General features: G+C 34.7%; 3 protein-coding genes and 1 long non-coding RNA gene across 5 annotated transcripts; 3 read left to right on the top strand and 1 right to left on the bottom strand.

Annotated features, from left to right (window-relative positions):
• The first annotated feature begins 802 nt into the window (after positions 1 to 802).
• On the top strand, positions 803 to 8,557 carry LOC145740271 (tubulin alpha-1 chain-like). Its single transcript, XM_081995709.1, has 2 exons — positions 803 to 980; positions 7,123 to 8,557. The coding sequence occupies exons 1-2, from the start codon at positions 978 to 980 to the stop codon at positions 8,470 to 8,472; spliced, it is 1,353 nt and encodes a 450-aa protein (XP_081851835.1). The 5' UTR covers positions 803 to 977; the 3' UTR covers positions 8,473 to 8,557.
• Positions 8,558 to 12,606: 4,049 nt separating this feature from the next.
• Positions 12,607 to 16,231, top strand: LOC145740272 (tubulin alpha-3 chain-like). Of its 2 annotated transcripts, none has more exons than XM_081995710.1 (2): positions 12,607 to 12,827; positions 14,780 to 16,231. In XM_081995710.1, exons 1-2 carry the CDS (start codon positions 12,825 to 12,827, stop codon positions 16,124 to 16,126), a joined length of 1,350 nt encoding a protein of 449 aa, XP_081851836.1. In that variant the 5' UTR covers positions 12,607 to 12,824; the 3' UTR covers positions 16,127 to 16,231. The 2 variants fall into 2 exon arrangements, with proteins under 2 accessions (XP_081851836.1, XP_081851837.1); XM_081995711.1 differs by having other exon boundaries at positions 12,608 to 12,831.
• Positions 16,232 to 17,142: 911 nt separating this feature from the next.
• LOC145740273 (uncharacterized) lies at positions 17,143 to 17,902 on the bottom strand. Its single transcript, XR_014181383.1, has 2 exons — positions 17,567 to 17,902; positions 17,143 to 17,515 (listed from the first exon to the last, which is right to left on the bottom strand). It is a non-coding gene; the product is annotated as an uncharacterized LOC145740273 (long non-coding RNA).
• Positions 17,903 to 20,608: 2,706 nt separating this feature from the next.
• LOC145732570 (tubulin alpha-1 chain) lies at positions 20,609 to 25,797 on the top strand. Its single transcript, XM_081984922.1, has 2 exons — positions 20,609 to 20,770; positions 24,365 to 25,797. Exons 1-2 carry the CDS (start codon positions 20,768 to 20,770, stop codon positions 25,712 to 25,714), a joined length of 1,353 nt encoding a protein of 450 aa, XP_081841048.1. The 5' UTR covers positions 20,609 to 20,767; the 3' UTR covers positions 25,715 to 25,797.
• Positions 25,798 to 25,852: the final 55 nt, after the last annotated feature.

The following is a 25,852-nucleotide window of genomic DNA, read 5'->3' as shown; positions in this document are numbered from 1 at the left end:
CCAGGACAAAGGGTTCTAACCAAACTTGCTTTGGCTGGACTTTATTGGGTATAAAAAGCCATATCTATACATATCTGGATCAGGAATGAAGCGTTCTTTGATTTTTCACTCACAACTTCTAATCAACTGCACGAAAAAATTAAAATAAAACTTTTCTCTGCATCTGCATAGGTTTGTGTACAAAACGAAAACCGCTAACGCCGCCATTAAAAGTAACATTCTAGGCTTTCTTGTACAGAGGGCGGTGGTTCAACCACTCTTGAGTTAGATCCGGTTTTTTGTAAAGTAAAAAAATGACACGGTTGAGCTTTTTCCTGAATTGCTGTTACAATGTGGCTTGAAAAACTTGATGAACGGCAGCAAACAAAAACAACTTACGCAAATAATTTTAAACCGTAAAAATTCGTCTAATACTCAAAAAACTCAATTTCCACAATACAAACAAACGCCAACTGTCACCACTAATTCCGCCATATTGGAATTTTTGACAAGCACCTTCTAGACTTTCTAGTATAGTAGGCGGTGTGTTTCATATCATCGAAGCACCGTGAAATTTTCTTGTGATTGGTTTATTTCATATCTCACCTGTGATTGGTGAGATGCTCTCTATTTCATATCTCACAGACCTCTCTGTAGTATTAGAAAAAGTAAATTTTGTGAATAATGAATGACCGCTATAGATATTACAATTATAATTGTACAAAATTTGTACAAATTCTGTTGGTTGTATCACCCTATTGGAATATTCGTGAACCGCGATTTAGGATGCGACGGTTACAAGCTTTTAGTCACGTGAACCGACCGTGACCAATAGACGCCTAGAAGTGATACTGATACGTCGACCGTTTTCGCTGTGATCTCAACGAGTCTCACACCATCAATATAAATACATTCGCCGGGCCTGTTTTCGCCCACGTGCCCCCATCTACTGCTATAATCTACTAGATTTTTTTTGGAACACGACAAAAAGACTCAAAATGGTGAGTTTTAACTTTTGGGCATGATTTTGTGGAATGTTTTGTTTCTGGGACTGTTGAGTGAATAATCTGACGTATTGTACCATTGAAAACCAACGTAGGCTAGGCGTTCTGGAAAAATAGGCGTCGGCTAAACGTTTTTGTATGCCAAATGGGGCCCCCCCACGTGTTTTTAACGATTTTTGTTTGACATTTTAATGCCGATGCAGTACATTTTTACTTTTTAGGAGGCATTCACTTTGTGTAGTTTTAGTTTTATGGATGACCCCTTTTTGACTAATTTTCGCTTGATATACAACAAATTTACAATTAACTTCCTCTCAGAGGAGAGGAGAACATATCTTGCATTTTCGTTGTAGTTGCATGAGAATGATATTTTAATAATTAATTTTAATTGAGGTTATGTGCTTGACTCTAGACTGTTTCGTTGGGTAGAAAATTATTCTACTTAATCAATAAAAGCTTCCTTGAAATGACAGTTTTATAAAGTGGCTGCACCTATATTTGATGACTAACCATTATATGTTGTGACTAAAATTAAAATGGTAGAAAAATTCAGGGTTGTGATTGTTGGATATGTCGTTAATTATAGATTTGACACTATTTTGACATTTTGACTATTTTGAGACACTCAAACAATTTACAAAGATAACACAGAATAGACCGCTTTTCTTGAACGAATATTGACTGAGTTTTACACAGAAACTGAAATACATGGTGTTCCATATTTAAAAAGGTTTACAGGGTGGTCACTTTTCGTTAGTTAAACCAATATGACCTCTGTCAGTATAAGTAGGACATTGAACGTATAACTCGCTTATTTGAAACATTCTGTATAGACATTTTTAATAACAAAAGCTAACCCATGGAGCTGGCACCGTTTTGCCGCTAGAGGGCATCAATCAATAATTTTTTAGTGGTTTTTGCTAAATATCTCGGCTCTAGTGAGAAAATTGAAATTTTAGTTTCTAAAGGAAACTTTTGTTTTAGTTGGCCTTGGAAAATGTCGCCGCCATTATGAAAAACAAATGACAGTGTGCTACTAAGGCCAACTATAACAAAAATTAAAAAAACGTTTTTCTGCCCTTTAGAAACTAAATAAAACCATAATCAAGTACATCATTGAAAAGGATTTTTTAAGCGCTTTCCAAAAATGCAAAAATTCAAGATGGCCATAAGAATATACAAAGTTATCATCCATATCTCGGAAACCAATGACTATAGATTTTTTCTAATTACGTCATCGTGTTCTACGTAAAAAAGTGCCTTAATAATGACTTAGTTTCAAAACTCTATTTGGCTTTGTTACAGAGTGTTTAATTAAAATGCAGCCTCTGACGTTTTCCCAATTTTTCAGAAAACGCAGAAAGATAATTTAATTTGGAAACCGGTAATAAGTTTCACATTGAATTCTCTAAAACTTTTCCCATTTAACCGACTCTGTAACTCTTACCGTTTTCGAGATCCCAATACATGTAGAATCAATTTGGGACACACTGTATACACCGTTTGACCTGGAAAAATAAAAAAACGTGATTTCTAAACTAAGAAACTTCTAGCTTTTTCGAGAAAATTTTTTATTTTCAAAATTCACTTTGTCTAATTGAATTAATGGTGTAAAGTGTCATTTGTCAAAATTCCAGTCTGTAAGGGTGAACACACCTTGAAAACTGTCAAATTATAATGTTTTACAGGCCGAAATTAGTTTAAAAAATGTGTTTGATGGATCAAAAACCAATATGACAGCCGTCAGTATAGTAGGCCATTGAAAGTCACAATTTGAATCAAATTTTGGTACTTTTGGTGGTTTTTATTAATATTTTAGAAACTAGTAGAAATGCAAAACTATTTATATCAATGGAATCAGCTTAACAGGAGCTATCCAACGAATATATACACGGTGTTCCATATGAAAAAAGTGAGTGACTACGTAAAACAACCTATAAGTGGCACTTTCAATTTTTTTTTGACTTTAATGACAGCTGAGATGTTGCAAAGAATCTAATATGGCCAATTTCCAAAAATCCTCTCTATATCCAAAGCATAAGACGTCAAAGTCACGTGGCCTTTCATTTCGACGTTAAAAACAGTCACGTGACCTTTAAAATTCAATTTCATGATTGAAAATAATCACGCAAATTTCTAAAAAACATTTTAGCCATTTTGATCTTAAAAAAGGGTAGCGCGACTTTAAAATATCAGTTTGAAATTAAAAACGGTCACGTGACCTTTTAAATGCGAATCTGTTATTTAAAACAGTCACGTGACATTCGAGATTTCATTTCGACGTTAAAAAACAGTCACGTGACCTTTAAAATTCAATTTCATGATTGAAAATAATCCCGCAAATTTCTAAAAAGCATTTTAGCCATTTTGATCTTCAAAAAGACTAAAAAGAGTAGCGCGACTTAAACTAACCGTGTTTGAATTTAAAAACGATCACGTGACATTTTAAATGCGAATTTAGTATTTAAAACAGTCACGTGACATTCGAGATTTCATTTCGACGTTAAAAACAGTCACGTGACCTTTAAAATTCAATTTCATGATTGAAAATAATCCCGCAAATTTCTAAAAAGCATTTTAGCCATTTTGATCTTAAAAAAGAATAGCGCGACTTCAAAATTTAAAATTAAAACCGGTCACGTGACCTTTTCCAGTGGCATACTTAGGTATTTCCAGCTGTCATAATTTTAGACATAAATAGACCAAAGTGTTTTCTTTTCAAACAAAACATTATCTGTATTTTATCATATTTTGGATAAGTTTAGTTTGTCCTTTTCAATAATTAAACACATACAGGGTTGTTCACCGAAGGCCAAAAACTTGTCTTTATTTTATGAACAACCCTGTAGATGTCAGCAATGTAACCATAGAAAGAATAAAACAATTGATTTATTTCTAAACTAATCGTTTTCCTGCAAACACTGACTTTCAATGCTCATACAGTGTGTTTGGGGGTTTAACCGTGGCTTTTATGTCCAAAATTAAGCATAGTTTGTTGACAAATTATAATCATTAAATATAAAAATGTAAACTTCACTCAAAAATTAAGATAAATATTTCAAAAACTGTGTTACAAAAAAGAATGAAAAAACATTTTTTTTGCGCTTTGTATTTCCTTAATGAAGCATCTACCCCAGAATACCCTAGATATAGATAGAACAGCCTGTATAAATTGCAGATATTAATCCTATTAAACCAAGTATGCTAAATCAGTTTTCCTTTATTCACTCTATTTTGACAGACACCCTGTATAGTAATCACTTGTTTTACCATTTTCGTCTGGAGCATTGGTTTACAATTTATCCTCTCTCTGACTCTCTTTGCAATCTTGTTGAAAGAATAAATTTCCTGTCTAGAACACATATATTAAAACAATCTTGCGTGCAGAATATCTAAGCATTTGTAGCTATTGATTTTCTTTGAAATGTGACTAACTAAACTGAAAACAGGATTTGAAACACTCTATTTTGGTATGGTAGTTTCTTCACAATTTAGCCGTTAGAAAACCGAAATTTTGGGAAAAATTCGTATCTATAGTTGGCACTATATCCAAAGGTTTTGCAATTCTAGATGCAGTGCGAATCAATACTTGTATGCGGACAATGTGAGAAACTTACTGCGCATCTGTAAGGATATCGCTTTTTTCGCTAAACCACAGGATATTGCTGCTTTTAGGGCTGACCAGCTTGAATAGAATAAGGGAAAGTTTGTGACCAAACAGTAGGACCTAACCAAAGAAAATACACAAAAATGGGAAAAGTATTGTTTAAATAATTCACTTATAAATCTCTACCAAACCAAAGTCGGATAACGCAAAAATACCCATTTAATTTGGTGTTCAATGACCCAGCACAGCAGGTGCAATTTCTAATCAGTGGGTTTCACCCACAAAACTGCCCAAGGCGATCATAATTCATTATATAACAATTTGACAGTCCTAATAAGGGTTGGTAGCCCTGTGATGTGTCAGTTAAGTGTTTAAGGGTCAAATTTTCTACCTGTCTCTTTAATGAATTTTGAAGTACCTAATAAATTGGGTTTTTGAGTAGAACCTAATGAAATTAGAGCAGGTGGTTCCACACTTATTAGGCAGGGTGGTCGTTGACTTTACACAGTTTAAAAATTGCAGTCATTTTTATCTTCTTGCCCTTAAGTCTTTCTCAATAAACAATTTTTTGCCTTATTTTGAGTTTCAGTTACCCCTGAGTTATGTAAATGTAAAGAAGAGAATTGAAATTTAAATGAGACACCCTCTATATTATAGTACTTTTTTATCCGTTATTTAATTCTCATTATTTCTGTATAATCCTTTTGTATACCTAATTCTAATATCTTTTTTTTCTTCAAACATAGATCCAATAACATTTTTCAAAAATCAATCAAATCAAAATTGTCCTGTTTTTACGACATAAATTGTATGGAATGCGTTGTATACTAAGTTTATCATTTTCACCATTATTTGGTTTCTAAAATTTTCAAAAAACTGCAAAAAACGAAAATGTGTTTTTTTTTTTTAATTTGTAAGTTATATTAGCATCGTTTGTATTATACTAAGTTGGGTATTTCGAGCATTTTAACATTTTGAGAGTTTTTTGAAACTAACATCTGACAGCATAGTTTAAATTAGCAAAGTTGCAGTATTTTTTAGAACACCCTGTATTTTACTTAGGTTATGTTGGTTATCTCTGTTGGTTTCCAAACCAATGACGATAGATTTTTTCTAATTACGTCAACATTAGTTTAAAACTCTCTTTGGCTTTGTTAAAGAGTGTTTAAAATGCAGCCTCTGACGTTTGACCAATTTTCCGGAAAATGGAGAAAGATAATTTAATTTGGAAACCGGAAATAAGTTTCACATAAAATTCTCTAAAACTTTCCCCATCTAACCGACTCTGGAACTCTTACCGTTTTCGAGATCCCAACACATGCAGAAGCAATTTGGGACACACTGTATACAAACTTTTCGACAAACTTTTTTATTTTATTGTAAGCTTATTTGATGAGATAATTCAAATTAATTGACACTTTGTCATTGCAACTGTTTCCTCTCTAAAACCATCATCAACTTTATTATTTTAAATGCCACCCTGTATTTTTGAAAACAGATTTTGAGAACGCTCTGTTTTTTTATTTAAATGACTTGCAACACACAAATCTCTTGAATTTTAGGCTAGAATTTTCTGAATTATTAATAATTAGTGATCATGATTGCTCCTACACCAAACCAATGTTGTTAAATTTAATACACTAGTTAATTATTACTATTGATACAAAATTAGGAGCAATACAGCATACAGAGATAAAATGTTTTAAACGTGAAATTCTGTGTAAACGTCAAATTTAATGAAATTTAATATTACTTCCATGGAAACTTTGGAAGTTTTAACATCTGAAGAATGAAATGTCTAAATGTCTCTTCTGAATGAAATAAATCAGAAAATTCGGATTTTCTGTTTCAATCTCCAATCGGAAATAAATAATGATAAATCGACAGTTTTTCTAACTTGGTTAGCTTAGGTTAATCAAATTTTGCATGTCATTGAAATCAGAAAGCAAAGTACTTTCAAAATCTGCTTTAAGAAAAACAAGGTGGCATTTAAAAAAATAAAATTCATAACGGTTTTAGAGGAGAAAAAGTTACAATAACAAAGTGGTAATAAATTTGAATTGTCGCATCAAATAAGCGCACTATAAAAACGTTTTTCCAAATTGCCTCTATTTAACCAGCTTTGTATCTTTTACCGTTTTCGAGATTCTCATACACGAATTTGTGGCACTCTGTAGAGATCAAATGTTTCTAGCTAATTAAATCATTTATTCAATTTCTTGTAGAGTCAAATTGCATGATTGTCATGAATAAAACTTTGTTTATTAAGAATCTGTAACCATTACTGGTGCCAAATTGAATCTTCTGCATTTTTATCAACTGCGCCAATGACTGTTGTATAAACTGCAAGAAGCACAACGTTCTGGCAAATAATTTTCAATTAAATCCGAGAGTTACTTTGATAAGTTTAAAATGTGATGTTTTCTGTGGTGCATAGTACTGTCCACAGTTAAGTAATACTTAAACTATCAAGCTGCATAAATGAGAATGTTAGTTTTTCTATTAAAATTAATCGGGATCTTTTTCTTGCAGCGTGAATGTATCTCAGTCCATGTCGGCCAAGCGGGTGTCCAAATTGGTAATGCGTGCTGGGAACTCTACTGTCTGGAGCACGGCATCCAACCTGATGGTCAAATGCCATCCGACAAAGCCGTTGGCGGAAACGACGACAGTTTTACCACCTTTTTCAGCGACACTGGCGCTGGCCACTACGTGCCCAGAGCTGTCTTCGTCGACTTGGAACCTACTGTAGTAGACGAAATAAGAACCGGCACTTACAGACAATTGTTCCATCCGGAACAGTTGATTTCTGGGAAAGAAGATGCCGCGAACAACTACGCTCGAGGCCACTATACCGTAGGAAAAGAAATCGTGGATTTAGTGTTGGACCGCATTAGAAAACTGGCCGAACGCTGCACTGGACTACAGGGCTTCCTTATTTTCCACTCTTTCGGAGGAGGTACTGGTTCTGGTTTTACTTCCTTGCTGATGGAACGTTTATCAGTGGACTACGGCAAAAAATCCAAACTGGAATTCGCCATTTACCCAGCCCCTCATTTATCCACCGCTGTTGTAGAACCGTACAACTCTATTCTGACCACCCACACCACCTTGGAACATTCTGATTGCGCCTTTATGGTCGACAATGAAGCAATCTTTGATATTTGCAAACGTAACCTGGACATTGATCATCCCACCTACACCAACCTAAACAGATTAATTGGTCAAATCGTGTCTTCAATTACCGCTTCCCTGAGGTTTGACGGTGCCCTGAACGTTGACTTGACTGAATTCCAAACCAACTTGGTACCCTACCCAAGGATTCACTTCCCCTTGGTGACTTACGCTCCAGTCATTTCCGCCGAAAAAGCTTACCACGAACAACTCTCCGTAGCTGACATTACCAACTCTTGTTTCGAACCCGCCAACCAAATGGTGAAATGCGATCCTCGTCATGGCAAATACATGGCCTGTTGCATGTTGTACCGTGGTGACGTCGTTCCCAAAGACGTAAACGCCGCTATTGCCACCATCAAAACTAAACGTACCATCCAATTCGTTGATTGGTGCCCAACTGGATTTAAAGTGGGTATCAACTATCAGCCTCCTACTGTAGTGCCTGGAGGCGATTTGGCTAAAGTGCAAAGAGCTGTTTGCATGTTATCTAACACCACTGCTATTGCTGAAGCTTGGGCGAGGTTGGACCATAAATTTGACCTGATGTACGCCAAGAGGGCTTTCGTGCATTGGTACGTCGGCGAAGGTATGGAAGAAGGAGAGTTTTCAGAAGCTCGCGAGGACTTGGCAGCTTTGGAGAAGGACTACGAAGAAGTAGGCATGGACTCCGCCGAAGGCGAGGAGGAAGGGGCTGAAGAATATTAAGTTCTGTCTCATTCTGTGTTCAAAAGTTATTTTTTGTACTGAGTTATTATAAGATTAAATGTTACCCAGTTTTTTTTGTCAATGATTTGGTTGTTTTATTTATGGGAGGGTATAACTGAAACTTGTGCACAGAGAAAAACTTTGTATTTTGTAACATTATTGCCTATTTAGTATAACAGCTCACTTTGAACATTATTTTACCCAAATCTGCACTAAATTATACATAAAACCTTACTGTGTAATGCACCTAATAATAAAAATTAAAAACTCAAAAATTGTTATAGGAATAAAGTAGGCAATATTTTTGTCTGAGTGTATTTTTTAAAGTGTTCAAATTTGGAACAGAGCTCTAACAATATTGTTAGATATAAATAATAATACAAAGGTACATCAATTCGGTGGATGCATGAATTAATTTTTTCTTTATTTTTAGAGTTATAAGGTTAGTTAAATCGCAACTGAAGACAGCTTTACAGAACGCATGATCGCATGAAAAACTATGAGCTTGGCATTTTGTCGCGAAGAAATGATAATTTGTAATTATCAATGCATGTCACTTGTGTTTTAGAAAAAGAAGGTTAAAAACTAGTAGTGAAAATAGTATCAAATCAAGATTTACAGTATTTAATGACTAAAATGATTTATTTGTCATAAAACAAAAAAGTGAAGAAATGTTTGTTCAATCAAAGATAAATTGTCTGATTCTGTATAGTATCTTAGTTTCAGGTCTTGTTTTGAACAATACCAAATATTACTGGATAAGATTGAAACATAACCGAGTATGAGTTTGTCATAAAACTTTCCTTTTTTAACCGATTTGTATCTCTAAAGATAAACCAAATGTCCATACATGCATCACCAATTTGGCTCACCCTGTATTAAAAACGCACGACTGACTTATTATGTATATGGGGAGGCCTAGCCTTTACCTTATATTTGCTCAGCCGACCGAGCCACTGGTATGATATGGTCTCCAAACAATTTTTATACAGGGTGAACCATATTGATTGTAGGATAATTCAAGGGTGGAGGAGTACCGCCTAGCGGAGCCACAAATTTAGCACCCTATCACTTTTTGTCATTCTTTTTGTAACTCCTTAAAGAAGCCCCTAAGGGCAAAAACACCTTAATACACTCCTGTAGAGGATGAAATTTTCTATAACTTCCCTTATTTAAAATTTTCTAGCTTCTGAAATAACGGAGCTACGCTCAGTCGAAATGCGGTTGTTAGAAAGACCGTTTTAAAGGACAGTCAGCGACAAAATCGCTTGTCAAACCAACTTGCAGTGAAGAAATGACTATTTTAAGAACATTTTTGGAAGTCTCACTAAATTTCCTCTCCAATAACCTGAAAAAACACTACAATTTGGTATAGTCAGGAAGAAAAGTGGTGTCAAAGTTTGAACTACCTGAAACACAGTTTGAAAGGGCAGCCAGGGACAAAATTGCTTATAAAACCTATTTGGAATAAGAAAATGACAGTTTTAAGCACATATTTCAAATCGTCACTAAATTTCCTATCCAATAACCTGGAAAAACACTACAAAATTTGGTACAGTCAGGGAGAAAAATGGTGTCAAAATTTGAACTGTCAGAAACACAGTTTGAAAGAACAGTCAGAGGCAAAATCTCCTGTAAAACCCACTTGGAGTGAGAAAATGACAGTTGTAAGCACATTTTTGACGTCTTCATGAAATTTCCTATCCAGTAACCTGAAAAAACACAACAAAATTTGGTACACTCAGGAAGAAAATCGGTGTTAAAGTTTGATCTGCCAGAAACACAGTTTGAAAGTTCAGTCAGGGACAAAATCCCTTGTCAAACCAACTTGTAGTAAAGAAATGACAATTTTAAGCACATTTTTAGAATCCCCATTTAATTTTCTATCCAGTAACCTGAAAAAACACTACAAAATTTGGTACAGTCAGGGAGAAAAGCGGTGTCAAAATTTGAACTACCTGAAACAAAGCTTGAAAGGACAGCCAGGAACAAATCGCTTGTAAAACCAATTTGGAATAAGAAAATGACAGTTTTAAGCACATATTTCAAATCGTCACTAAATTTCCCATATAATAACCTAAAAAAAAAAATATAAAATTTGTACAGTCAGGGAGAAAAACGGTCAAAATTTGAACTGTCAGAAACACAGTCGAAATGCGGTTGTTAGAAAGACCGTTTTAAAGGACAGTCAGCGACAAAATCGCTTGTCAAACCAACTTGCAGTGAAGAAATGACTATTTGAAGAACATTTTTGGAAGCCTCACTAAATTTCCTCTCCAGTAACCTGAAAAAACACTACAATTTGGTATAGTCAGGGAGAAAAGCGGTGTCAAAGTTTGAACTACCTGAAACACAGTTTGAAAGGGCAGCCAGGGACAAAATTGCTTGTAAATCCTATTTGGAATAAGAAAATGACAGTTTTAATCACATATTTCAAATCGTCACTAAATTTCCTATCCAATAACCTGGAAAAACACTACAAAATTTGGTACAGTCAGGGAGAAAAATGGTGTCAAAATTTGAACTGCCAGAAACACAGTTTGAAAGAACAGTTAGATACAAAATCTCCTGTAAAACCCACTTGGAGTGGGAAAATGACAGTTGTAAGCACATTTTTGACGTCTTTATGAAATTTCCTATCCAGTAACCTGAAAAAACACAACAAAATTTGGTTCACTCAGAAAGAAAAGCGGTGTTAAAGTTTGATCTGCCAGAAACACAGTTTGAAAGTTCAGTCAGGGACAAAATCCCTTGTCAAACCAACTTGCAGTGAAGAAATGACAATTTTAAGCACATTTTTAGAATCCCCATTTAATTTTCTATCCAGTAACTTGAAAAAACACTACAAAATTTGGTACAGTCAGGGAGAATAGCGGTGTCAAAATTTGAACTACCTGAAACAAAGCTTGAAAGGACAGCCAGGAACAAATCGCTTGTAAAACCAATTTGGAATAAGAAAATGACAGTTTTAAGCACATATTTCAAATCGTCACTAAATTTCCTATCCAATAACCTCGAAAAACACTACAAAATTTGTACAGTCAGGGAGCAACGCGGCGTCAAAATTTGAACTGCCAGAAACACAGTTTGAAAGAACAGTCAGGGACCAAATCTCCTGTAAAACCCACTAGGAGTGAGAAAATTACTGTTTTAAGCACATTTTTGAAATCCTCATTAAATTTCCTATCCAATAACTTAAAAAACATTATAAGATTTGGTACAGTCAGGGAGAAAAGCGGTGTCAAAATTTGTACTGCCAAAAACACCGTTTGAAGAGACAGTCAGGGACAAAATCGCTTGTCAAACCCACTTGTAGGGAAAAAATGACAGTTTTAAGCACATTTTTTGAATCGTCATTAAATTTCCTATCAAATATCTTGGAAAAGCATTACAAAATTTGGTTCAGTTAGAGAGAAAAGTACAGTTAGGGCGTCAAAGTTTCAACTGCTTGAAACACAGTTTGAAAGTACAGCCAGGGAACAAATCGCCTGTCAAACCCATTTGGAGTAAGAAATTGACAGGTTTAAGCACATTTTTGGAATCCTCATTAAATGTATAATATGTATTTGTACATGAAATAAAACATTCTATAGTTTACATACTTACATAAAGTGAGTAATAAGTCATCACTCACTCGATGCGCTCGCCTTTAGCTCGTGTCGCAAACTTTATTTTCGTGAGTAATACCTATCATTATATGCTTGTTGAATAATATACTATTAAGAACACTGTTATAAAAAATAGTTTCAATTCCTGGATGACTCTCGCATGCATAAAGCAATAACTAATAAACCTCCGGAGTCCGGTACGAGCAAACAAGGCGATCTATAACATTTCATGTAAACCAGTAGTTTTCAGTAGGCAGAGACTGATAACGTTTATAAAACTTATAGTCCAAGTCGTTGCAAAGAGTGTACTAATCCGAAATTAGTAAATCCTGTCCCAGTGGAAGATAGCAGAGCTCCCAGAAAACTACCCAATAAGGTCACCAACAATACCAATAAATCCTCCTCAAAAAAATTAATAAACTGAAGGAAAAGTCTCAAATAGCGTCTTTAAACAGACCATATGCTAACTGCACACAAATTCAAATTAGCGATAAGTGAGATCACCGATAACTTTCGTGGGGGTTAGGTTAGTACACACAACAGAGGAGGCGTCATTCAGTGCTAGTGCGTTGTCGCAAGCTTAATTGACCAGGTTTCTTTAATTATATTACCTTCTGAGGATCGCATATGTTTTACAATTGTTAAAATACTGACTTTGTTTTACCTTTACTTGTGTAAAACCTTTATTTTGATCTTGATCACACTTCAGACGTTATATCCCCCTGTGCCCTCAGTTAAATCAAAATGGTGAGTTATCTTAAGGCTAAAATGCATGAACATATTAAAATTACTGTAAAAACCTAACAAGAATTCACATTTAACTATAAACATCAATTCAAGCATTTTCACTTTACTGTTGAACAGGTTATCAAGTGGTTATTCTGACCAGTTGGTGCATAAGACACAAAGTGTACTTACTTAAATCATGAGTAAACTAGAGAGAGATCATTATTTATTGAGTATTTTAGGTTTATTTTAATTGTACCAGTATTTTCACTTTTGATTAAATGTCTTTATATGGCAAAGTTGTATATAATACAAGGTTTTATACATCTCTACACAGAAATCCCATCATATGATACAAAAAGAGAAGTACATATTGCAAATCAATGAATTAGTTGAAAATTCCTAGTTTGCTCAATTGCTTGTCAAGAACTAAATTTGTTAGAACTTGTGTTTATACAGGGTGTTTCATAATAGATGGGCAGCACTTTAGGATATAAAAAAAATTAAAAATATCATAAAATTCTTTATTAACTTACCCTCTAAAATGGTGCATTTTAGAAATAATGTTTTTGAGTCTAGAAGTTGATTTTAGGTTGATTTGAAAAAAAAAAATTTGGATATATTTGCAAAAAACTTATTTTTTCTGTCAATTTCACACCCTGTATCTAAACAAATTGGGCATCAGTCGAGTGCGGGAAAGGCACTTTCCTCACCTGATATGAACATTATTCGTTTTGTTTTTTTCAATAATTGGAAGACACAATAAATAATAAATTGAAATTGAAAAAGAACTGTTTAATAATAGTGAATTTAACAATATTGTTTTTTTTTATAAATTTTCATCATATTTATGTAATTAAAATATAACAGCACATTATTACAAAAATAATACTTGATTACCATAAATGGGTTTTTGATGTGATAAATTACCTCTAATCTACTTTTTGTTACTAACATTAATAATTAATTAACAATTATTGGCATTTTGTAGTAGTAGTAATACTGGAATGATAATTTAGAATTCGATACATAAATTAACATAATTCAATTTTCCCACCCTAGTGTGGAGATAGAAATTTGAAATTTTGGAATTTTCATTTTTCTGTCACTTTCGGTTTAACCGGAAATTGATGTTAACTTGCTTATTTTAATTGGAACCCCCTGTATATTATTATATGTATCATAACCTATATCTTTCTAGAACGGTTTTCGAGATATTGACGTTTGAAAAATGACACTTTCACGTTTTCAAGTGTCATATAACTCGTAACCAGAATGAGATAGAGCAAAACGGTTGTTCTTATCTTAACTTTTTGAGATCTATCATTTGGTAATATTTTTAATTTTGACAGGTGTCAAAAATTTTATATCATTAAAAAATTGACACCTGTCGAATTTTCTAATATTCCCACGCAATAGATCCCAAAAAGTTAACATAAGAACACGCAAGCCGTTTTGCTCTATCTCATTCTGGTTAGGAGTTATGACACTTGAAAACCTGAAAGTGTCATTTTTCAAACGTCAATATCTCGAAAACCGTTGTAGATAGATATAGGTTATGATACGTCAAAAATATTGAAATCGATAAGACTATTCAAAAATACAATAATATACAAGGTAATATAATATAATAATACATATACAAAAATTTCAAATTTCTATCAATATTTGATCCTTATAAACTTTTAATGAACAGTTTGGGTGGCTAACCCTGTATTTCAAACATAGATTAGTGCAAGTCCTGCGCATAGATTATGAACTACCCTGTAGATAAACTGTTTTATGAAAATACTTCTTTTATATTCAATTTTGCATTTAGTGATTAAGTTTATGCTTAATCACTGTTATTATGTTTATGTAGTTGGGTAAACTCGCTTAAGCGTAAAACCACGTTGGGATGTCCTCCATGATATGTTAAGTTACGAGATTTCATAAACGATAATAAAATTAACTTAATTTTTGGTTTCTTCTAGCGTGAGTGTATCTCAATCCACGTGGGCCAAGCTGGTGTTCAAATCGGTAATGGATGTTGGGAGCTTTACTGTTTGGAACATGGGATCCAACCCGATGGTAAAATGCCCTCCGACAAGACCGTAGGAGCAACCGACGACAGTTTCACAACCTTCTTCAGCGACACCGGCTCTGGCCATTACGTACCTAGGGCCGTTTTCGTTGACTTAGAGCCTACGGTTGTAGATGAAGTAAGAACCGGTACCTACAGACGGTTATTCCATCCTGAACAGCTGATTTCTGGTAAAGAAGATGCCGCCAACAACTACGCTCGAGGTCACTATACCATCGGCAAAGAAATCGTGGATTTAGTGTTGGACCGCATTAGGAAACTAGCTGATCAGTGCACTGGACTTCAGGGATTCCTCATTTTTCACTCTTTTGGAGGTGGTACTGGCTCGGGTTTCACTTCTCTGTTGATGGAACGTCTATCAGTGGACTACGGCAAAAAATCCAAACTGGAATTCGCCATTTACCCAGCCCCTCATTTATCCACCGCTGTTGTAGAACCGTACAACTCTATTCTGACCACCCACACCACCTTGGAACATTCTGATTGCGCCTTTATGGTAGACAATGAAGCGATTTTTGATATTTGCAAACGTAACCTGGACATTGAGCGCCCAAGCTACACCAATCTGAATAGACTAATTGGTCAAGTCGTGTCTTCAATTACCGCTTCCCTGAGGTTTGACGGTGCCTTAAACGTTGATTTGACTGAATTCCAAACCAACTTAGTACCATATCCCAGAATTCATTTCCCTCTAGTAACCTACGCTCCAGTAATTTCCGCCGAAAAAGCCTACCACGAACAAAACTCAGTAGCTGAAATCACCAATTCCTGCTTTGAACCTGCCAACCAAATGGTTAAATGCGATCCACGTAATGGCAAATACATGGCTTGTTGCATGTTGTATCGCGGGGATGTGGTGCCTAAAGACGTGAACGCCGCCATTGCCACCATCAAAACGAAACGTACCATTCGATTCGTTGATTGGTGCCCAACTGGATTTAAAGTGGGTATCAACTACCAGCCTCCTACTGTAGTGCCTGGAGGAGACTTGGCTAAAGTGCAAAGAGCTGTTTGCATGTTGTCTAACACCACCGCTATTGCAGAAGCTTGGGCAAAATTGGATCACAAATTTGACCTAATGTATGCTAAGAGAGCTTTTGTGCATTGGTACGTGGGAGAGGGTATGGAAGAAGGAGAGTTTTCGGAAGCTCGCGAGGACTTGGCCGCATTGGAGAAAGACTACGAGGAAGTAGGCACGGATTCCGTAGATGCTGAGGAAGAAGGAGACGAGTATTAAGTAGTCGAGTTGGGTTAGGTTAGGAGGGGCCAAAAAGCCCTATTATCTAAAATAGTTTAACAATAATTTGTGTGGAGTATGTTAGTATTAAACAATTAAAACTAATTACTGAGTTTTTGTATAGTTTGGTTAAATCATCCAGAAAGATGTCAATCAGTTTTTGTCTTCAAAGGCAACTTAAGTCTTCTATTACATAGATAATGCGCTAAATAACCTCCACTTTACATTAATTCATAACCTAAACTTAACCCTTCCAAATGACTGGTGGTGCATACCATTGTAAGTACACTGAGCTTGTAGACCAAAAAGGTTATCCCTTGTGCATCTCCTCCTATTTGTAGACCAATAACGGGTTTTTCCTAGATTGTCGTTGATGTCCTACTACCCTTAATCCCCTTTCCCCTAATGCGACATTTTTGGAGCAATATATTTTTATTGATAATAGAAGATTTAGGCAAAAATGGTTAAAATTACAATATACACAAATTATAACTCAAAAAGTGTATTTTTTGCATGTTTTTGTTGAGAATTTTTAATATAAAGGTACCAAGACAATTTCAACACACAATCGTCACGTTCTTCTAGTATGTTAGAACTTTCAGTCTACAACTTATTAATTGAGATAAAGTCATTTTTTGGTACTACCCTTTTGTTTCAGTTAGCTCACCTTGTATAATCATTCAAATAACTTCTAAAAAAGCGATATTTAATTATAGTGATACTGAATTAAATTCAAATTTTACAATAATTAGATCATTGTATGCAATAAAACTTTTTATAAACTCTATATATAAAAATAGTGTGAATGTTCCTACCATTCTTCAATTTACAAACGCCAACATGTACCGCATACACACAGTTTTTTTTATTAGACAAACCGTTACCCACTTGTTATAATGAGACAATGTGGGACGTTCTTGATATGGTGATGGTTGGTGGTGACTAAAGGTTGTTTTTCTTTTCAAGTCAATTTAGGTAAAATGGCAAAACAAGGAAATGGAAAAAAAGCTTTGAGTATAAACAGCACTTGTTTGCTATTCAATTTATTTCAGTACCAAAACATGACAGAGTAGGTTAGGTTGGTTATTACTAATTATCCAACTCTATCCTTAAGAAAGTTTATGATAAGATTAAGAGAGAGAACGATTACAAATCGATGGGATAGACGAAGATGAAAAAACACTTTGTAAGTGGCGTGTGTCAGTTTGCCGTAGTTATTGTGACGTAATTTGACAGTTGGTCACAAAATATCATTCCTACTCAGATGAACAAATGTTAAGTGACGTCAAATCCGCTGCAGTAGGGTAACTCACACATTTTTCCATTTTTGCCGAGAGTATTGACTTTTCCTATGGATACTTTTGAAATATCCATACCTGTTTTATTACCCTAAAAGCAAACTAAAACTAAAAACAATGATTCTACGTTGCCTATACCTACTCTTTTAAGACACGCACACAACCGGGTCGATATAAACCCAGGAGAACTTAGGTTATTTACCCCTAGCCTGGTTTAATTATACTCTTGCAAGTATAAATAGCTTGCGAACATCACGACAACCAAAGACTTTACCGTATTGTATAGGAGAAAAAATGGCCCAAATGCTATACGTATTTAGTTTTTTAAAGGGTTTACTAAGTATAAACGAAACTGGTTCCGTTACTTTAAACAGTTAACAAATAAGATTTGGGTTCGTTTCATGAGTTTTTGAATTACAACTTTACTAATGTTTTTAGCAAATTTTTTACCTCTGACTTAGGTAAATAAGACAGAACATACACCAGAGTACCGGAAAAGTACCTTAGCTGTATAAAAAGGTGCAAAGTTGCAGATTTCTTTCTCCTCAACAAAATCTATGTTAATAATTTTTGAAAAATTTAATATACAGTTCTTAATATGTTTAACACCCTGTATTAAGCTGACACTAGATTCAATTTCAAAACAGTAAACGCCATTAGAAAGAGGATTAAAAAAACTAGAAAATGAGCCAAAACTGACCTCTCTAGCTCTTCACGTTACCGAGATATTGAATTTCAAAAAGTAGTAAAAAAAGCCCCCTTATATTTCCCACTCTAGAAAAATTTTGAAGTGCTTTTTTTGTACTTATTTCACCTAATTTAAGGTCCTTTGGTATAAATATGCTCTTTGATATGCATTGGAACCCTCATGGAGTAAAATTTAAAACATGCCAAAATTGCAATTTTTGCAATTTTTGAATGATTGTAACTTTTTTATTTGAACTCTTATAGATTTCAACAAAACGCCATTAGAAAGAGGATAAAAAATACTACAAAATGAGCCAAAACTGGCCTCTCTAGCTCTTCATGTTACCGAGATATTGAATTTCAAAAAGTAGTAAAAAAGACGCCTAATACCCCCCATTCTTTAAATTTTTTTGAAAAATGAAAAATTGTAAAGTGCTTTTTTGTACTTATTTCACCTAATTTCAGGTCTTTTGGTATAAATATGCTCTTTGATATGCATTGGAACCCTCCTGGAGCAAAATAAAAAAAAATGCCAAAATTGCAATTTTTGCAAAAACGGCATTTTTTCAATTTTTGAATGATTGGAACTTTTTTATTTGAACTCTTATAGATTTCACTAAAACGCCATTACAAAAAGGATAAAAAATACTACAAAATGAGCCAAAACTGACCTCTCTAGCTCTTCACGTTACCGAGATATTGAATTTCAAAAAGTAGTAAAAAAGACCCCTAATACATTCTTTAATTTTTTTTTGAAAAATGAAAAATTTTAAAGTGCTTTTTTTGTACTTATTTCACCTAATTTAAGGTCTTTTGGTATAAATATGCTCTTTGATATGCATTGGAACCCTTCTGGAGTAAAATAAAAAAAATGCCAAAATTGCAATTTTTGCAAAAATGGCATTTTTTCAATTTTTGAATGATTGTAACTTTTTTATTTGAACTCTTATAGATTTCACTAAAACGCCATTACAAAAAGGATAAAAAACACTACAAAATGAGCCAAAACTGACCTCTCTAGCTCTTCACGTTACCGAGATATTGAATTTCAAAAAGTAGTAAAAAAGACCCCTAAAACATTATTTCAATTTTTTTCAAAAATAAAAAATTTTAAAGTGCCTTATAATAAACCTGCAATTTTGAAGTTTATATGTGTAGAGCGAAAACACCCATTTGCACCAACCTTTTTATGAGATGTTGTAGCAAAGAAAAGTAACTTTACCGCACTAGTGTGAAAAAATTAGTTTAGGAAAAATTTTGTACCTTTTAACACATGCGGAAAGCGTCTTTTCCGCTCTTTAACTACTTGCCCGAACTCGTTCGTTGTTGTTTTTAATTTTAAATTTTTGACAAATTTCCTGCATTAGTGTGCGGGAAAATGCTACTTTGCATATGTAAAAGTGTGCGCAAAGCACCTTCCTTGCGGTCATTCGAAGGAAAAATATATTTTTGATTAATTAATAATTTTTCTGATAAATAATTAATCAAATCAATTTTGTTTTTTGAGTTTGTTTGTTTGTAGTTTGAAACGAAATAAGTCCAATCCGTATTTGAAAAAGTTGATGATGGTATCTAAAAAACGAAACGTCGTAGCTAATAAATACTAACGTTATTTTCTTGAATAACTGTCATCACAATGACAGGTTGACAGGCAACGAATTCAATGAAATGACAAACGTGTTGTTGGATAGTCTTTAGGCCATTTCGAATCAAAGCTGTGAAGCTGTAACCATTAGTTATTTGAATTTAATTCATGTTTTTAAGTGGTTTTTGTGCAAAACAAGGCAACACTGTTCTATTAAAGGCAACCTTGTCTTTAAATAATTTTGTAGATTGATTAGCATTTTACCTTAGACCAGAAATTGTACTAAATTGGAAATTTGCCTACATTTGGTACAATTTGTTGCACTTTTTTTTTAAATCATTAATGTCCCAAATTCGGCAATTCCTTTTTTTTAGCACAAGTTTGGAATTAAAATTGAAGGCTAGTAAAACCTAATGGAAAATTGCGGTATAAACCAGGGGAGAAGCCTCAAATATAGCATTTCCAGACCATCTGCTAACAGGGGGAAAAAAAATCGATATCGACCCAAAATGGAATTCAAATCAAGAAATGAGATCATCAAGTTTTCAGTCTGCAAGACACCACACAGTAGGCAGAACGGTTGTCGCAAACCCGCATAAATCTAATAGCCCAATTGTACTGGTTTATTGTACTTTCGACATTTTAAAATTACTTTCGCACTTCAGAAAAAAATTAAAGATTATTATCACACCAAATCAATCCTTAACAACAAAATACCTAATTATCACACTCAGTACACTACTACACCTTAAGGCAGAATTAATAATATCAATTGTACAGTAACAGTACATTAAGCGACATCCATGGAGACCGTGATTAAAGTTTGTGAACCGCGATAAACGAATCCGTTACAACCGTTAGTCACGTGAGGGGGCCGCGGCCAATCAGCGGGCGCCATCAAGGCGTCGTTCCTCTGACGTCACCGATCGTATAAATATCCGCCGAGCCGGTTTTCCGCTTGTATTTAGAATTTGGAGTTTTGGGGTCGCATAGCACAGTCTCTGAAACCTACATTCTACAAGTTTTTTCGTGTCCATTTTTTACTAGTGACTACAAGAAAACTAAATCAAAATGGTAAGTAAACGTTGCGGTTGTACTGGACTGTATTTTTTTTGAGGGAAAGTGACTGGAAACTGTAAAATTCTGGTTTAAAATGCCATCAGTTTTCGTGGCAGGGCGGCGGCCATTTTGGATGCCGACCGGCATTTTGACAGGAATTCTTGCGGTTTCCAGTTCACTTTCTTGCTTTTCGTAGCAAATTTAATGGAAATTTTAGTGTAATATTAACGAAAATGGCAAATTTTAAGCAATCAATTTTCTGGGTGGGGTTAGTTTGGGTGGGTCCCTTTCTGTATCATTCTAGAAGGATCAATACTATTTAGGTCCGGTTGTACAATCGCAGTTCAAAGGCTAGTTCAGTTGAACTGCAACTGGTACTTAAACTTTTCCATATGAATTGCATTGCTGTCAAAGTGACGTTTCTGACTTGAACCAATGTTGTACAACTGGGCCTTAAAGTTCACTTCAATTAAAGCCTGGTTTATAAAAGAAATTTTAACATTAGCTTTAACAATTAATTTAGTATCAACATTAAGAAGAATGTTTATTTATATTTCTGACAATTAAACTTTAATTTTTATTTTTAAGTTTGCAAGCTAAATTTAAATTTTCTTGTATAAACCAGGCTTAAGATTATAGCATATTACAGCTTTTACCACTGAATTCAGTGTCCTACAAAATCGTATTAACTTTTTTCCTTTAAAATCAATAATGAATTACCTACTCCCAGCTTAAAGGTCATTTACCAGAAACGTGTCCAATTCACAGCTAATCTACTCATTAAATGTGTAAAAGTGTACCTAATGAGAAACAACTTGAATTCTGCTTAAATCCAATTTACTTAAGTATTTGTTGACACTCATTTCCTCTGAAATGAGTCATGCTTATTTTTATGGTGTGTTCTAATGGAAGCCTGACATTTATTATGAGATTTATGGTACTAAACTATAATAATAACAATAAGTGTTGGTAAAGTGGTTCATTTTTGGTTAAAACCTATTGTTGTAAATGTGAACCATTCTAAGTGTCCTCGAGAGTCATGTGGTCTACCACATTTCCTTCTTTGATAATACAGGAGTGTATTACACTCTTGGTCATAAATGTTGAAAATTATTTTGTGACACTGCACATTGAAATCTTTGTTACTAAACTCTTTTTCCAAAATGTCATTTTTATAAATTTAATAATCACACTCACTCAAAACCAAATCCACCCTCCACACCTCTATGTGCAAATCGATGGACCGTATTTTTTGGACAGTATTTTTTGTAAAACTTGATAATAAATTGATAAATCTCCTTGTTAACAAGAAACTTCCTCCAACGCCATATTTCGACGTTTTTAGGACGTTTCAGATATAGTTTTCTTATTTTTTCTTCTATTTATGGCATTATTCCCAACAGTACAAACATGTGGATTCAAAAGTTTGGTTTTATCCTTTGCTCAAAGAAAGTCTGTAGTGTTTTCAATTATGGTTGTCAGAAAATTACGCTATTTTGTTACATTTTACATTCAAAATCTTATCAAGGAGAAAAAATCCATAATTCAAACTACAAAGTTTTAAAAAGGATAAAAATGTTTTGTTGATAATCAGGAATGTTTGTTTTACTTTAATCCATTGCCGCATTTTGTTTTCTAAACTTAATTACATTACATTCTCATTAAATTACTTAAATTCAGTTACAACAGTCAACACGTTGAATTGCCTGCATTGCGTAAATTAACATAAAATCACGTATTTCATAACATTTTAAGTGTTTTTTTTTCTGCCAGGTTACAACAAGTCTGGCTAAACACTCCGAGAACCACTCGACAAACTCTAAATTTTAATTTTTTATATCCAGTGATGTAGGGTATGACAAGATACATCTAATCCAAATTTGAGCTAAATATCTCTAAAACTGTAAGAACTATAAAGCAAAAACTTAAAAATATATAAAACTTTAATCCCCCGTATTTCTTTAACGAAGCTTTTCTCGAATATAGTTTATAATGCAAACTCCTATTATTTTTCGATTCTCTATCGTTCTCTGAAGTTTCCACCATTGAAACTGGACCACCCTGTATAACCTTGTCCAAAACCCAGCCAAATAATGTCACGAAATTGTTTGACCGAATGGTCGATTGTAATTGTCCTCTTCTGTTAAACCCTAGTTATATATTGCAAAGATTTTTTTTTGACGATTATTTAGGGATTATTTAGGAGCAATAATGTATTACTGATCAGTCCTTGTACAGGGTGCTGCATTTTCGATGGTTTTACGGGATACAGAGAAAACAGTAATAGATAGAAAAAAAGTAGCATACTTGTTCTGATCTCTTTTTCTGAGCTGAGATGACTGGCGAAAAGTGGGCGGCGCAAACTTTTTTTGTTTCAAAGATACGGGGGGTTTTTGAAAATTGGTCATTTTGGAACCTCCTCTGTATTTCATTTGCTATTAAAGTTATCAAAAAAGGAAAAACGGTTTCCGGTAGAAGTTTTGACGTAGAATCCAATGGCGTAGTCAGTTTTTTTCTATTACGTTTAGTTTCTGACATATGACAGTAAGTTATATTTTTTTAAATGGAACACCCTATATATTTTTAGTTCATTTAGTTCTATTGATTTTTACCTTTTCAACGGTATATTACAACATATAAGTTTGTAGAGGTTAATCCTGTTATTTTAAAAAAAGACCTTTGCTAAGCTAAAAAAAGGCCAATATCTAAAATACGAAACAAAATCGGAAATCATATCAACTAACACATCTAAAAATTAAATATTTTTAATAAATCTTATTAAAAATCTGTTACAAACAGTTCTACCGTCACTTTAATAAGAAAAGTGGCCATTTCTATTTTCTACTATTTTTAAGGTAGAAGTTGAAAAAACTGTTTATAAACGACATGTAACATGTTAATTAATATGAACATAGTCAAATTTTGTTTCGACTGTGAGTATTTGTATACATATTATTTAGCGCTTTTTTGTTAAGGAAACGCTTTTTTTCTAATTACCAAGATTAACGTTTACAAACTTATATGTTTTAATACACCGTTGAAAAAGTAAAAATCAACAGAATTAAATGAACTAAAAATATATAGGGTGTTCCATTTAAAAAAATATAACTTACTGTCATATGTCAGAAACTAAACGTAATAGAAAAAAACTGACTACGCCATTGGATTCTACGTCAAAACTTCTACCGGAAACCGTTTTTCCTTTTTTTGATAACTTTAATAGCAAATGAAATACAGAGGAGGTTCCAAAATGACCAATTTTCAAAAACCCCCCGTATCTTTGAAACAAAAGAAGTTTGCGCCGCCCACTTTTCGCCAGTCATCTCAGCTCAGAAAAAGAGATCAGAACACATATGCTACTTTTTTTCTATCTATTACCGTTTTCTCTGTACCCCGTAAAACCATCGAAAATGCAGCACCCTGTACACTGCATATAGACTTAGACTACACAAATCAACTGAAAAATTCATATTTTTTTCTTTGAATATTAAAGTTTATAAAAAATGCTTCTAAGTTGATGTTTTTTTTTAAATTTGCTGTCTTAAAGAAAGCTCTTAAAATGTTTAAAGTTTTTACTTTTGTCAATTAACACAATTCTTTTAATTGCAGCGTGAATGTATCTCAGTTCATGTCGGCCAAGCCGGAGTCCAAATCGGTAATGCGTGCTGGGAGCTCTACTGCCTGGAGCATGGCATCCAACCTGACGGTCAAATGCCCTCTGACAAAACCGTAGGAGGTGGAGATGACAGTTTCAACACCTTCTTCAGCGAGACCGGCGCTGGCAAACACGTACCCAGAGCTGTATTTGTTGATCTGGAACCTACCGTCGTTGATGAAGTGAGAACCGGCACCTACAGACAGTTGTTCCATCCAGAGCAACTCATTACTGGTAAAGAGGATGCCGCCAACAACTACGCCCGAGGTCATTACACCATCGGCAAAGAAATCGTCGACTTGGTGTTGGACCGCATCAGGAAATTGGCCGACCAATGTACTGGACTGCAAGGTTTCCTCATTTTCCACTCCTTCGGTGGTGGTACCGGATCCGGTTTCACTTCTTTGTTGATGGAACGTCTCTCTGTGGACTACGGCAAAAAATCTAAATTGGAATTTGCCATCTACCCAGCCCCACAAGTATCTACCGCCGTTGTCGAACCCTACAACTCCATTCTGACCACCCACACTACTTTGGAACACTCTGACTGCGCTTTCATGGTCGACAACGAAGCCATCTATGACATCTGCAGACGTAACTTGGACATCGAGCGCCCTACCTACACCAACCTTAACAGACTGATTGGCCAAATTGTTTCCTCCATCACAGCTTCTCTGAGATTCGATGGTGCCTTAAACGTCGATTTAACTGAATTCCAAACCAACTTGGTACCCTACCCCAGAATTCACTTCCCCTTGGTCACTTACGCCCCAGTCATCTCCGCCGAAAAAGCCTACCATGAACAACTGTCCGTCGCTGAAATTACCAACGCTTGCTTCGAGCCCGCCAACCAGATGGTCAAATGCGATCCTCGTCATGGCAAATACATGGCCTGTTGCATGTTGTACCGTGGTGACGTCGTACCTAAAGATGTAAACGCTGCCATCGCCACCATCAAAACCAAACGTACCATTCAATTCGTGGACTGGTGTCCCACTGGATTCAAAGTGGGTATCAACTACCAGCCTCCTACTGTAGTGCCCGGAGGCGACTTGGCTAAAGTGCAGAGGGCTGTATGCATGTTGTCTAACACCACCGCTATTGCTGAGGCTTGGGCGAGGTTGGACCACAAGTTCGACTTGATGTACGCCAAGAGGGCTTTTGTGCACTGGTACGTGGGAGAAGGTATGGAAGAAGGCGAGTTCTCTGAGGCTCGTGAGGACTTGGCTGCCCTCGAAAAAGACTACGAAGAAGTCGGCATGGACTCCGGAGAAGGTGAAGGTGAAGGCGCTGAAGAGTATTAAGTCTCCTCTCACTGCATTTTACCGAAATATTTTTTTTACATTTTTTGCAAGATTTAAATAAATGTCCTGATTTTTTCACCTGATTTACTTGTTTTATTTAAAGTGGGGGATGAGGGTCGACTAATCTATACCTATACA

This window comes from Ips typographus, linkage group LG1 (assembly GCF_016097725.1).
Source record: "Ips typographus isolate SLU linkage group LG1, UJ_Ityp_2.0, whole genome shotgun sequence".
NCBI classification, from domain to species: domain Eukaryota; kingdom Metazoa; phylum Arthropoda; class Insecta; order Coleoptera; family Curculionidae; genus Ips; species Ips typographus.
The sequence above is the reverse complement of the archived record's forward strand: the minus strand, read 5'-3'. Positions and strand labels throughout refer to the sequence as shown.